The sequence below is a fragment of the Lampris incognitus genome, chromosome 1, assembly GCF_029633865.1.
Source record: "Lampris incognitus isolate fLamInc1 chromosome 1, fLamInc1.hap2, whole genome shotgun sequence".
Taxonomy (NCBI): Eukaryota; Metazoa; Chordata; class Actinopteri; order Lampriformes; family Lampridae; genus Lampris; species Lampris incognitus.
Genome location: NC_079211.1, coordinates 6,533,063 through 6,548,461, shown reverse-complemented (window position 1 = coordinate 6,548,461; position 15,399 = coordinate 6,533,063). Strand labels below are relative to the sequence as shown.

General features: G+C 43.8%; 1 protein-coding gene across 1 annotated transcript in view; it reads left to right on the top strand.

The window, feature by feature from the left end:
- Positions 1 to 313: 313 nt before the first annotated feature.
- Positions 314 to 15,399, top strand: part of anxa5a (annexin A5a) — a 47,066-nt gene continuing 31,980 nt past the window's right edge. Inside the window, exons 1-3 of the mRNA XM_056292296.1 lie at positions 314 to 321; positions 6,046 to 6,125; positions 8,554 to 8,648. Coding sequence (XP_056148271.1) covers positions 314 to 321; positions 6,046 to 6,125; positions 8,554 to 8,648 — 183 coding nt within the window. The remainder of the gene's footprint in view (positions 322 to 6,045; positions 6,126 to 8,553; positions 8,649 to 15,399) is intronic.

Genomic DNA, 15,399 nt, shown 5'->3' with positions numbered 1-15,399 from the left:
ATGGCTTAATTTGATGATTATGATTTAACTTTACGTAATACCTCTGAGGAGGCCTTAACATCGGACATCAATCCAGATTACTTCCATAAAAACTACACAAGACTGTTTCATATACCTCCCCTTTCCACAATGGCAGAAACTCCCAGTGGTGTCAGCATTTCACACTGGGGTCGGACAGAAAAATAGACGACTATGAGGAGTTGTGAGTCTGCAGAAAACCTCGAAGGGCTTAAAACACAAACTGATGCTTTTTTTAAATGGGAGGAGGAAATCTGGGAGGAGACGGCAACAGCAGAAAGCTAACAAAGCTTTCATGGCTGGGTGATCACCAGATGCCTCGTTTTATTACTCGTTAAACCTTTTTTATTTGAACAGTTGTTTTATGCCTGTTGTAAAGCACATTCTGGAGAAGTTTTGTAAGACTCACAGTTCTCATTACAAAGACTAGCTTAACAAGGTCTATCAGGTCCCATATTGTACTGACTGTAAAGCCTTTGGGACTCCCTTGTGAATTTGGGCAATAGAAATAACTTGGCTGTAATGATAACATGATGACATGACGACAAGACGACATGATAACATGATGACATGATGACATAACATGACATGATAACAGGACATGATGACATGATATGATAACATGATGACATGACGACATGATAACACGATGACATGACAACATGATGACATGATGACATAACATGACATGATAACAGGACATGATGACATGATGACATGATGACATGATATGATAACATGCTGACATGACGACATGATAACACGATGACATGACGACATGACATGATGACATGACAACATGATATGATGACATGATGACGTGACATGACGACATGATGACGTGACATGATAACTTGATGACACGATGTCATGACACAATGACAACATGACAACATGATGACATGATATGATGACATAACATGATAACATGGTGACATTATAACATGGTGACATGATGTCATGATGACATGCTATCATGACACGATGACATAACATGATGACATGATATCAGGATGGCATAATAACATGACAACATGACATGATAATGATGACATGACAACATGATAACTAGATGACATGACTTGATCTACTACTACTACTTTCGGCTGCTCCCGTTAGGGGGCGCCACAGCGGATCATCCGTTTCCATCTCTTCCTGTCCTCTGCGTCTTCCTCTGTCACACCAGCCACCTGCATGTCTTCCCTCACCACATCCATAAACCTCCTCTTTGGCCTTCCTCTTCTCCTCTTCCCTGGCAGCTCCATATTCAGCATCCTTCTCCCAATATACCCAACATCTCTCCTCCACACATGTCCAAGCCATCTCAATCTTGCCTCTCTTGCTTTGTCTCCAAACCGTCCAACCTGAGCGGTCCCTCTAATATACTCGTTCCTAATCCTGTCCTTCTTCGTTACCCCCAGTGAAAATCTTATCATCTTCAACTCTGCCACCTCCAGCTCCACCTCCAACTATGCTACTGTCGGGCGAAGGAGAGGGGGGAAAGCATGTCCAGAGGCAGCTAGAGAGGATGTTATATGGTTTGGAGACAGTGGCACTGACGAAAAGACAGGAGGTGGAAGAATCAGACGTCTGTGTGACCTGCATGTTGAAGAAGAAGAAGAATTTAGTTTTTCTGTCTTTGAGGTTTAGAAATTCCTTTTGATTTTTGGCTCCGATCGCTGAAAGAAAACATGATGTAAGCATTCATGTCACATGTTAAAAAATTAGTCCACTCTTGACATCCGGGTGGCGTGGCGGTCTATATCTTTGCCTACCAATACGGGGATCGCCGGTTCGAATCCTCGTGTTACCTCAGGCTTGGTCAGGCGTCGCGACAGACACAGTTGGCTGTGTCTGCGGGTGGGAAGCTGGATGTGGGTATGTGACCTGGTCGCTGCACTAGCGCCTCCTCTGGTCGGTCGGGGGCGTCTGTTCGGGGGGACTGGGGGGAATAGCGTGATCCTCCCACGCGCTACGTCCCCCTGGTGAAACTCCTCACTGTCAGGTGAAAAGAAGCGACTGGTGACTCCACATGTATGGGAGGAGGCATGTGGTAATCTGCAGCCCTCCCCTGATCAGCAGAGGGGGTGGAGCAGAGACCGGGACAGCTCGGAAGAGTGGGGTAATTGGCCGGATACAGTTGGGGAGAAAAGGGGGGGGGTCCAAAAAAAAAAAAAGAAGTTAGTCCACTCTCATTCCAACAGACACCTGAGACCAGAAGATCCCAAACAAGCAGATAAACCTGTCCAGTAGGACTGGTGTCAAGACATTTACTTTAAAAAAGAAAGATCTTAAGTTTGTTTTCAGGATTTCATTTCCTGGTTTGTGAAGCTTCCTTATGCCGAGTTTGACAATCCCAAAACAAGAACGTTTTCTTGAAACAGCTCTGCCGGCAGGACAAGACAACGTCCTGAAATGAGCGTGGGAGAAGTAAAACTAGATGAAGTGCTCTGGGTTTTTTTTTTCCACGGTGCAGCGTGACGTCCCGGTCCCAGTTTGATTGGCAGGCAGTGAAAGAGAGCTCAGCTGGGGAACAGAGGCTGGCTGTTCGTTTGAGCCGCCGTGCAGACAGAAGACCAAGTGTGAACGTGTTGGAGTTCATCTGAAGACGCCGAGCGCCTCAGAGGGACGAGACGCCGTCCAAAGGTGAGAACAGAGAGCAGACTTTATGGACACCTTTGTACCTGGACACAACATTAGATATGGTCACACTGATGTAGGTGCACCTCTCTTTAACTCGACCCTTTGCTGTTCTCTGTATACCTGACTAGCGTGATCTCCATTTCTTCTCAGGTCTGACCCTTTTGTTCCATCAGCAGAAAGGATGGTGAGTGTTTTTTCATTCATTCTTTCACCTTTATTTCCCTCGTGTCAGTGTGTACTTCCAAAGAGGACTCTCATAAAACAAATACTTACTTCATCAGACGTGGTTAAACCCTCTCCATGCCTGAAAGAAGAGCAGGAAGATGAAGCAAACTAAGCAGCGTGAATGTAGACGGGCTGCCAATCTACTCATCCTTTCTTTTACAATCTTCTGCGAGAAAAAAAGGTTGTGTTTTACCTGCGATTCACCAAATCTACCCTCATTAGACAAGTCCGTTAAACAGAAAACACGCTGCTACAGAGGCTATTGTTCAAAAGGAGCAGCGTTGACCTCGGTCTTAACAGTTTGTCGTCCCTTATCCGTATCTGTTCTATCTCTTAGTCTTTCTTCATCCCTTGTTCAGCTCTCACCACCTCTCTTATACGGTGTTGACTCATTCCGCGGCTGGTCGTCTGTTTAATATGACGTACCAACCTCACCGAGGCGCATTTCCTCTTATGTAAGAAACGCACTTGGCAAAATAAAGAACTCTGATTCTCTTCCTCCATCATCTCAGAATCACGTTAGAATCCCTGAAATCAGGAGGGGGCTGATGTGAAGTGTTTTGCATCAACCGTGCTACGCTTGGACTGACGGTGTGTTCTGCACAATGGACCGTGTCTGAATGCCTGAAAGGTCAATGGCCTTTTCAGGTCCATGTGGAGCCAGATGCTGCAAGGCCAGTCCTAGACAATACCCAGCATAAATAGCTATCACCATGAGCTTGATTCCTATGCGGTCCCTGAACATTTCTGCCTCTGCAGATGTGTTCCGAGCCTCATTTCATTGAAAACACTCGCTGTGAGGATGAACAGTTATTAGCACGAGCCTCGGCACAGCCGGCTCTCCTATGGCGCCAATGCACGTCGGCATGACCGGGAAAATTACAGCTTTATTTCATATGTCATCCATTTGATTTTCTCCTCCTCCCCGGCTCGTTCTGGAAAACATTCAGATCGTCCTGATAGAGCTGCTGAGTTGATTTATGGAGCGAGCTGATAAGGAGCTCTGCAGTTTCATTATGGCGGTGGCCTAATTTGTACCATATTGTGTTACTGTTTGCCTGGAAACTGCGGTTGCTTGTTTCTAAGCCTGTCCCCACCAGGATAGAGTTTCACTAGGATGGAGGTGTTCCTCGAACACAGCAGATATGGACACTTTGGTGACGAACAGCAGACAGCATGCACATAAGCTGGTATTTAAGTGTATTGGTATGGGGGATCGATTCAGTGCAAAATCACAACACCGAGTTGTAACGATTTAAACACTGCAGCACTTCAGCTGAATTACAATGTTAAAGCCCGGCGACCAGATGCTGTGGAGTGGTTTGATATAATGATTTCTGCATCTCTGACTGTTGAATTATTTAAACGCTTTGCTCAGGGAAGCACCATCAGCTATGTTAAGCTTTTCTAAACACAAAGGGCTTCAAAGAAATGCATTTTGTTGTACGTTTTTCTTTGGATTGTTGCAGTTTGCACATTTTACTGTAGATAAACGAGATAGAGCCTTAAAGAAATTGTAATATGGATTAGCAGCGTTTCTCAGGAATCAGCAGTGCAACACAAAGACAAACACACATATCCAAAAACTACAAGAACAAGAACATACATACTAACTAACACATAACACGTATATCCAGACTTAAAAAAAAAAGACTGTCCAAGGGAACAAACGCCAGCCAGGATGACTGTCAGAACTGCCGGTCTGCATGGGCTAGCAGTTAGCTTAGCCTGCTCCGCTTCCACGTCCTGTCAGACTGCCCTCGGTGCTTCCTGCTCCGGCGCAGCACCAGGCAGGGGCCGTGGTCGTTGGGCCCCACCAGATGCAGCAGACCAGGCTCCCCCAGCCGATCAAACGCCAGCTCTCCCAGCCAGACACCTTCGACACACCTCCCCGCACTCCACAGACGACACCAAAAACACCACAGTCAACGCCAGGAGAGGCTGCCGCCAGACCACCCTCGGTGTTATCGGAACCGCCGGTCTGCATGGGCTAGCAGTTAGCTTAGCCTGCCCCGCTTCCGAGTCCTGTCAGACCGCCCTCGGTGTTTCCTCTTCGGGCACAGCTCCAGGCAGGGCCGTGGTCCCTGGGCCCACAGGACGCAGCAGACCAAGCTCTCCCAGCCGATCCAGCGCCAGCTCTCCCTGCCATGAAACGAAGACAAAACTTAGATGTAGACATTGACAAAGACACTGCATGGACGGTACTGGGTGAGGGCACCGCAAACTTTAATTTGCACCGCCATCTTCCCACACCGGTACTGGGTGAGGCTGCTGCAAAGGTGAATTTGCACCGCCATCTTCCCACACTGGAAGCGGAAAAATAATATGGAGGCATTTGGAATGCTGCAGTATGAATGGAATCAGCACGAAAATGTTGTCATACTGAATGGAGAGGCCACTTGCCGACTCTCACCCTGTGTGTTGGAGCATTTGTATTGTTATTTATAGAGGCATGTAGGCGTTATTGAGATTGAAACACTAGTTTTCAGACGTGATTTCTGCTCCTTAGTCCCGCTTTGCCCTCTGGTTACTGCTACAGCAACCCTCTCTGTCTTGTTCTTGCGTAGAGCAAATGGCAGTTACTGTTGACCTGAACAACAGCGCTTATCTTCAGAGAGGGAACAGCATCCAATTTAAGCTGAATCAGATCTCAACGCCCAGGACGGAGGGAAAATCCAGGCCAGCAGCACTGCATTGAGGGAATGACACTTGAAAATAGACAAGCTCACAAAATCAGAGACGGCCTCTCTCTGGAGCTCATCATCACTTACAGAACATTGAAACACACACACACACAACAAATGGCCACGCCAAAGTGACTGAATTAAAGGGGAAACCTTGGCTGTGAGGAAAAGAAGACAATTATCTTTTATAGCTTCTGTGTGCATGGGGGCTGCAGCGGAGGCATATGTTTTATTGCTTTTTCCTCAAATGACATTCGCCCTCGAGGAAAATCCAAAATATGACTGAAACAAGTCACACTACTTTACTCCCTCACATGGCAGACCTGTCTCGTGGACGTTTACCGTGAATATGATTATAGCGGCTCTCAGCAAAAGATGTTACTACACACACACACACACACACACACACACACAGAGTTTAAGACACCTTTTAATGAACATTTATTTTTCTTGTTGTTTTTTCTCCATAGACAAGCAGAGGCAGCGTCAGGCCTTTTGTCAACTTCGACGCCAAGAAGGATGCCGAGCTCCTCCGCAAGGCCATGAAGGGAATCGGTCAGTCTTCTCACGACCAGTCTGGGTAGTCGTGCACAAAATCTACACATCGATTCAATCAACCATTTCCATAAACTGCTGTAATATGATATAATCCACATCTGTAACCGTGACGGTGTTTGGGCCCGCCGAAGAAGAAAGCACTAAAGCAACAGAAGACTTTGACTTGTGCGAGTTTTGCAACAGTTCATCAGGACTTGGCACTTAATCTACTTTATCCCTCTTTCAGGATAATGACATAATTTGTTAATCCATTTTTCTAGAGGCTGGGCAAACAATTAAACAGCTCTTATGATTAAGTCCCCACAGTGTCCAGCCTGCTAGCCCGGAGGTGCTCACAGATAGTCAAGCTCAAAGGAAACAGAAACACGTAGTTAGGAATATAAATTATGATATAAACGAATGATATGATGATCGAGCATGAAGAGTTCAGCCACATCACCGAGGCATCTCAGAGTCAGGTTCTTTTTTAGACCCCCCCCCTTTTCTTTTTTTTTTCTCCCCAACTGTACTTGGCCAATTACCCCACTCTTCCCAGCCGTCCCGGTCTCTGCTCCACCCCCTCTGCTGATCCGGGTAGGGCTGCAGACTACCACATGCCTCCTCCCATACATGTGGAGTCACCAGCCGCTTCTTTTCACCTGACAGTGAGGAGTTTCACCAGGAGGATGTAGCGCGTGGGAGGATCACGCTATTCCCCCCCCCCCCAATCAGGTGCTCCGACCGACCAGAGGAGGTGCTAGTACAGCGACCAGGACACATACCCGAATCCGGTTTCCCAGCCACAGACATGGCCAATCGTGTCTGTAGGGATGCCCGACCGAGCTGGAGGTAACACAGGGATTCGAACTGGTGATCCCCGTGTTGGTAGGCAACAGAATAGACCGCCATGCTACCCAGATGCCCGACAGAGTCAGTTTTAATCAGGATGCCCTCATCATGGAGGATTCCATGTAAACTAGGTGAAGGGATCAGAGAAATCCCCGGATGTCTTGTGTAAACGCTCTGACGTCACGTGGGCTCAGCACACGGCCAGTAAGACTGGGAGCGCTGGGATGGCAGCTCATTACATCAGGTGTTTGTTAAAGGACACCGGTAGTCTGATTCATACCGGCGGCCTTCCCAGTCACGTTCCACCACCTGGTCTGTGGAAGTTGATTTGGGCTTTACGTGTTTTGTCTCTTTTGTACTGAAGAGTGACACCAGTGGAGTTTCTCAGCATTGAGTGTATGTGACGTCATGCAACGCTCTTCCAGCAGACTACATGGCGCCCCCTAGTGGCATTACACCAGACATACAGAAACACTCACTACTAGTACTACTACTGCTACTACTTTCGGCTGCTCCCGTTAGGGGTTGCCACAGCGGATCATCCGTTTCCATTTCTTCCTGTCTTCTGCGTCTTCCTCTGTCACACCTTCCTCTGTCACAGAAACACTCACTACTGTATCATAAATGGTAAACCATGCATGAAACTTTTCGTAAAGGCTCCTAATATTACAAGTTACCAACCTGTGCACGTGTTTACCGTACATTTTCTCTTCTTTAAAGCTGAAATCTACAATTCTTCTCCATTAATGAATGTTCATTTTCTCCATGTGTGTGATGGAGTCAGGTTCCATAATACTATCACTCATCTTTACTGTGGTTGGAGACACTGTCCGGTCTCTGTGTACCGCTGTTGAGATGTTTTGACCGGGTAGGACGAACACTGGTGCAGCAGCAAACACGTACGTGTTAGAAACAACTCCAGTGGGAAAAAGATTGAAATGTGACGCCGACTCGGCCATGCTTCTGTTGGACAGACAATACTATAAATTTACTATGTTGAAGATTAGAAACCCATCTGACGGTCACGATGAACTGAGGAATTGTCTTTTCATAGTCCAGGCTGTCATCACAGCTCATAACCTATCGGACCTGGGGGCTGAGCGGTGGGGCTTTATGATATAATCGCCTTGCGTTGGCTTATCAATTTGATCCTCTTACCAAATGCCAAACGTCTTGTGCCTGTTGTCTTTTCCCTGCCATTTTCCCCGAGTTGCCGGTGACTTTTTGCAGCTATTGATTGTTAGATCATCCCTTTCAAACGCCGATCTGCTGCTGTAAGAAGAGGCCATTCATTTTCAGGGGATATAATGCGGTCGGTCAGTCGTTGCCATTCGACTGTCACAGACGGAAATTTCCTCTAACTGTGAAAGTAATTCAGTCCTAATGCAAGTAAACAAGATAATGTTTAGTTAGCTCTGTTTAAGACCGCAAAATAAATTGAATGGTAAACAAAAGCTAATTTTAAATTAAATGCTTCCTTATACTGTTTTAATCAGATTATAATGGATGTGTCTTGCAGTTTGTTTTGAATTATATATGTATGGGCTGCTGTAATTTTCCAACATGGGCCTTGTTGTTGGTTTGAATCCTCCACCAGGCACTGACGAAGATGCCATTCTGATGCTTCTGGCTGCTCGTAGCAATGATCAACGGCAGCAAATTAAGTCGGTTTACAAGAAGGCCTACGGAAAGGTGAGCTGTGTGCCTCTGGGAATGAACCGTGTTGCTGATGCAGGTTTTCCTTCGAAACAACCACTACACTGGCCATGGTGCCATCACAGCATTTGTTAAATATTGCGTTATGAAGTAATACATCAGAAAAACCGGTGGGAAACAGCAAAATTAGATCAATTTTCATCGATATCACACAAAAGCCTTTACACTCGCTTGAAGTGGTTTTTGCCTTTTTATCATAATAAGTGGACAAAGGAAATGCATGTCAAACAAATTAGGGTTGCCAATTTCATGCATTTTCCTTAGTTGAACATGTTAGTAATATTTTATTTATATAGCACTTTTAAAAACCCACAGTTACAAAGTGCTTTACACTCAATACAGAAAATACGAATAAATACATGAGAAAAAAAGTTATTTATGTGTTAGTAACATTATTATATAACGTTTGTTTATGTTATTTATGTTTATGTATTTTATGTGTAACATAAATACTCGTCTGTCAACCTGTCCATCACCATTGCAAACAAGAAAAGGCTCAGAGCCGATCCTTGATGTAATCTCACTTCCACCTTGAACCCATCTATTGCTTCAACCACACACCTCACCACTGTCACACTTCCTCATACATATCCTGCACCACCCCTACATACTTTTCTGCCACTCCCCACTTCCTCATACAATACCACACCTCCTCTCTCGGCACCCTGTCGTATGCTTTCTCTAAATCTACAAAGACACAATGTACCTCCTTCTGGCCTTCTCTATATTTCTCCATCAACATTCTCAAAGCAAACATCACATCTGTAGTGCTCTTTCATAATAATAATAATAATAATAATAATAGTAATAATAAATCAATCTTATATAGCAGGCAGATATACAGGGGTGGCTGGGAAGGGGGGCCACGAGAGGGAGAAGCGGCAGCCACACACGATGCCAGCAGTACTCGCCCACTTTAACAGATACAAAAGGGCAAGAAAAACAAAAAACAACAGCACTGTGGACGCTGATTTTCTGTAGGGGTTTACTCCCGTAGCCTATTCCTCTCCCGAGGTATCCACTAGGCAGTGGTACTATTTAACCCATAGCTGGGGGCTGGTTCGTGGGCATCAGGGAATATCCACACACCGGTGGGCCTGCGTACCGCATGTCTAGGGGCCAGACCTCCTCTGAGTCCCTTGTAGTTCAGTCAGGGTCCAAGGTGTACCCAGTTACCGTGTGTCACCACGAGGAGGCGCTACATAGGGCTTGCTGTTGCAACTGGCAGGGAGAGACTTATGTGCTCAGCTCTCCTGTTTGCATTTCTGCTAGCCAGCGGTGAAGGTTGAGAGTGAGACGTGACAGACACACAACACTACACCAACACACTAGACGCTTCACAACAACCCCGCTTCCTACACAAGAATGTCAGACACACAAGATATGGCCCACCTGTGTGCATCTTCCCCCACTCTTATATGTCACCCTGTGTTCCTCCCTCTTCTTGAAATATGTATTCACCCCAGCCATTTCCATCCTTTTCACAAAATCCACCACCATCTGTCCTTCCACATCCCTCTCCTTGACAGCATACTTACCCATCACCTCCTCATCACCTCCCTTCCCTTCACCAACATGCCCATTGAAGTCCGCTCCAATCACTACTCTCTCCTCTCTGGGTACACTCTCCACCATTTAATCCAACTCATTCCAGAATTCTTTCTCTACCATCCCACACCCAACTTGCACTGATAACATTCATCATCACACCTTGGGTTTTCCAGCTTCATACTCATCATTCTGTCAAACACTCCACCTCCAATACACCCTTGACATATTCTTCCTTCAGGATTACCCCTACCCCAATTTTTCTTCGATCCGTACCATGGTAGAAGAGTTTGAACCAACCTCCGATGCTCCTGGCCTTACTCCCCTCCCACCTGGTCTCTTGCACACACAGTATACTTCCTTCTCTCCATCATATAAGCCAGCTCTCTCCCTTTACAAGTCATAGTGCCAACATTCGAAGTTCCAACTCTCACCTCCACACTCCTACCCTTTCTCCTTTCCCGCTGCCTCTGGACATGCCTTCCCCCTCTCCCTCTCCTTCACCCAACAGTAGCATAGTTTCCACCGGCACCCTGCTGGTAAACAATACCGGTGGCTGTCATTGGTAACCCGGGCCTCGACCGATCCGGTATGGAAATCTGATTTATGATCCTTATATTCGATTTGGCAAAGGTTTTACACTGGATTTCCCTCCTGACACAACCCTCCCCATTTATAATAATAATAATTTTATTTATATAGCACTTTTCTAAAACAATTTTAAAACGTGCGTCATTAAAAAAAAAAAACAGACAAGGCAAAAATAAGAATAAGATCAAATAAGAGTAGAGATAAAAACAGTAGGAATAAATAAAAGCCAATATCAAATATTTGTAAAAGCTTTCACAAAGAGAAAAGTTTTAAGACGAGATTTAAAAGAAGCTAGAGACTTGGTTTGTCTTAGTTCATTAGGAAGAGAGGTCCATATTGTGGGGGCTCTAACAGCAAAAGCCCCATCACCCTTTGTGACAAACCAAGACCTGGGAATAACCAGCAGGGCGCCATCTGCAGATCTTAATGGTCAAGGGGGCATATACCAGGTCAATAAATCAGAAATGTATGAAGGAGCGACACCATCTAAAGCCATAAAAGTGAGCAGTAAAATTTTAAAATCAATTCGAAATATAACAGGGAGGCAAGCACAGCAAGCAAGCAAGTTTATTTATATAGCACATTTCATACACAGGCAATTCAGTGTGCTTTACACAAATAAAAACAGAAAAGGAACAAGCATATGAAATATAATTAAAAGAGAGTAAATAAAAACAAATAGGAACAATCATATATAAAATATAATTAAAAGAGTACAAAGTAAATAAAATGTACTTTGAATTAGTGATTAAAAATAGTAATATAATTAAAAGACAGGTACTATAAAAAATAAATTAAAAAAAATACAAAGCACTTCCCCGCTGGGAGTGACTAGAGATCGACTTCTATAATTAAAGTGCAGTTGTAATGGGGTGCAAGTTTCAATGCTCAATCATAGGCAAAAGAAAAAAGAAATGTTTTTAACCTAGATTTAAAATGTTTATATTTGGGGCACATCTAAGATTCTGGTAGTTTGTTCCAGTTGCATGCAGCATAGCAGCTAAATGCTGCTTCACTTTGTTTGGTTTGGACTCTGGGCTGAACTAACTGACCTGAGTCCATGGATCTTAGAGCCTGACCCGGTTTATACTCTTCAAGCATGTCAGTGGTGTATTCTGGGCCTACAACATTCAGTGATTTGTAGACAAGTGGCAGCACTTTAAAATCTATTCTGTAACTAACTGGATGCCAGTGTATAGATGTGAGGACTGGAGTAATTAATGTGCTCTGTTCTCTTGGTTCTGGTTAAAACTCTAGCAGCAGCATTGTGAATAAGCTGCAACTGTTTAATGGTCTTTTTGGGAAGACCATTGAAGAGATTCTTACAGTAATCAATTCTACTGGAAATAAAAGCATGGATGAGCTCCTCTTGGTCATTTTGGGATACCCTTGATTCTGGCTATATTTTTAAGATGATAGAAGGCTGTTTTAGTGATTGCTTTAATATGGCTGGTGAACATGAGATCTGAGTCTATTAAAACGCCAAGATTTCAGACTTGGTCTTTTGTTTTTAGAGCTTGAGACTTGAGTTATTCATTTATAATAGTTCTCTTTGTTGCCAAACACAATAATCTTTTTTTTTTCCTTATTTAATTGAAGTACGTTTTGGCTCAACCAATTATTTATCTGCTTCAAACAGTGACACAGTGAGTCTATTGGGCTGAGATCATCTGCCAGATATAGCATATTATCATCTGTGTAACTATGGTAATCCATGTTGTTGCTCTGAAGAATTTGGCCTAAAGGCAGCATGTGGTCCGAGAACTGATCCCTGGGGGATTCCACATGTCATGGCCACTCTATCAGATTCATAACTGCCAGTGGTGACGAAGTAACTCCGGTCTTCTAAATAAGACCTGAACCAATTAAGGACTGCTCTGGAAAGTTCTACCCAGTGTTCCAGCCCGTCCAACAGTATTCTGTGAGCTACAGTGTCAGATGCCGCACTGAGGTCAAGCAGAACCAGAATGGATATTTTTTCCTGAGTCAGTATTCAACCGTATGTCATTTAACACTTTTATAAGAGCGGTTTCAGTACTATGGTTAGGTCAGAAACCTGATTGATATTTGTCAGAATGACCATTTTAGTTAAAAAAATGCTGAGTTGATTAGAAACAACTTTTTGATTATCTTAGCTATAAAAGGAAGATTTTAAACTGGTCTATAGTTATTTAATACAGAGGTATCCAGAGTTCCCTTTTTTAGGGGTGGCTTAATGGCAGCTATTTTTAGTGACTTTGGGAAAGTGCCTGACAGCTGTGAGTTATTAACTATTTGATGTAACTCCGTTTTTACAGAGTTAAAAATAGTTTTAAAAAATCAGATGGCAGTGTGTCGAGACAACATGTTGATGATTCAAGATGCCGAACTGTTTCTGCTAGAGTTTCTTGATCAGTGGTATTAAATTGTGACATAATGACCAAATTATTTGTAGGCGGTTGTAGAGACTGCATAGTGTTATTGCTTTACTGTGTGGTGTTGATGTTCTGTCTAATAGTTTTAATTTTTTTCACCAAAAAAGCAAGCAAATTCATAACATTTCTCTGTGCAGAGGAGTTCTGGGGCTATCTATTTTTTTTGGGGGGGGGGGGTTGTAAGCTTGTCAACCATGGCAAATAGAGCACGGGTATTATTAATGTTCCCGTTAATCAAATTAGAAAAATGTAGCTGTCTAACCTTGCATAACTCATAGTTAAAATTATAAAGGCTTTGTTTATACAAGTCGTAGTGGATTTGAAGTTTAGTTTACCTCCATTTGCATTCAGCTTTCCTGCATTCTCTTTTCATGGCTTTTACCATCATTGTATTTCTCCAAGGTGCCTTCTTTTTTCTCAGTTTTGACTTTTACCAGTGCAACAACATCCATGACATTCAGAATTTTCAAGTTAAAATTATCCAGGAGTACATCAGCTGACTGTGAATTCATGGTTTGTGACATAGTTATTGTCTCCATAAACTTAGCATTATTACCCTCATTTATACACTTCTTCTTAACAGATACAGAGCTAGTTTGAACATCTGGTATGATCAGTAAGTCAAAGAAGACACAGCAGTGATCAGAAAGGGCCAAGTCTTTAACCATAACGGAGGAAATGTCGAGACCTTTAGAGATTAACCAACTTTAGAATGTGGCCTCGAGTGTGCGTGGGCTCTTTCACATGTTGCGAGAGACCAAAAGTGTCAAATAGAGCAAAGAGATCTTTGGCATTATTGTTCATGTTATTATCTATATGAATGTTAAATTCCCCTGCTATGATAAAGAAGTTATAATCAATAGTAATAACTGATAGTAGTTCAGTAAAATCATCAATAAAATTAACAGAATATCTTGGAGGTCTGTAAATGTCCCTGATGACTTCGCTAACTTCTTTGACAGGAAGGTAAACAACATCAGATCCTCCTTTTCTCACCACCCGGTTAGTGCTGCTTGCACTATCCCACCCTCTGCACCCTCCCTCACCTCTCCACGTCCCACCCTATCCCACCTCGCTCCCCCTCCCCCGACAAGGTTCTAAACCTCATCACATCCAGTCGCCCCACCACATGCTCCCTTGACCCGGTCCCCTCCCCTCTTCTTCAGTCTATGGTTTTGCTCTTAGATGCTTGTTTAGATGCACTTATGACCTCTGATGACTAGTAGTTCTCCTGATTTCCTACGTTAAATGCACTTATTGTAAGTCGCTTTGGACAAAAGCGTCGGCTAAATGACTGTAATGTAATGTAATGTAATGTAAATGGTTAAACATAGAATTTTGGGAGCACCCATCAATATAAAACTGAGGTACTCAAAAGAAGTTAGAATCACAGAGTAAAATCTCTTTGCACTGGAAAACATCTTTAAATAAGGCAGCTACTCCTCCTCCTTTCTTGCAAGTCTGGCAGGTATTCATAAAACAAAAAAATTCTGGCACTGTCTCGTTGAGAACAGTAGTGCTGTTGCCTTCAGTTAACCACATCTCAGTAAGAAAAAGAAAAAAATCCAAATTGTAGGATGTTATAATGTAATTTACTAAAAATGATTTGTTGTCTAAAGATCTGATATTGAGTAAAGCTAGCCTTGCTGAGCCCTTGTGGTAGCCTTGGGTTTGTTATGGAATAGGTAACAGATTTGACTGGTTTACCCCATTAATTACGTACACTCGATTCTTTCTATTTCTAATCAATACCGGAATAGACAACAGTGCTGGATTACATCTGAGAGGGGTAGTAGTAGGCCCTCCTGACCACAAGGGGGAGGTGTTGTGGTTTGTAGGGGAGGGAGAGGTTTGTTGGTGGTGACCGGTATTGACCAGGTGAGGACATGTGGTGGGGAATAGTCAATCAAAGGGACAGTTCCCGATTGTGTAAAACAAATTATCAGTCAAAATGCGTGATCCAAGGCCATTTGGGTGAATACCATCTCGACGGAAGAAAGGAGGGCGAGTCCAGAAGAGATTAAAATAGTCAACATAAGCTATTTTCTGGGTTGCACAGGTTGAGTGCAACCAGCTGTGGAAACTCAATGCGTGACTGAAGTGACCCACGCCATGGTTAAGTGGGGGGATGGGACCAGAGACATAGAGCCGCTTGTGTTGAACCGAGAGGGAGT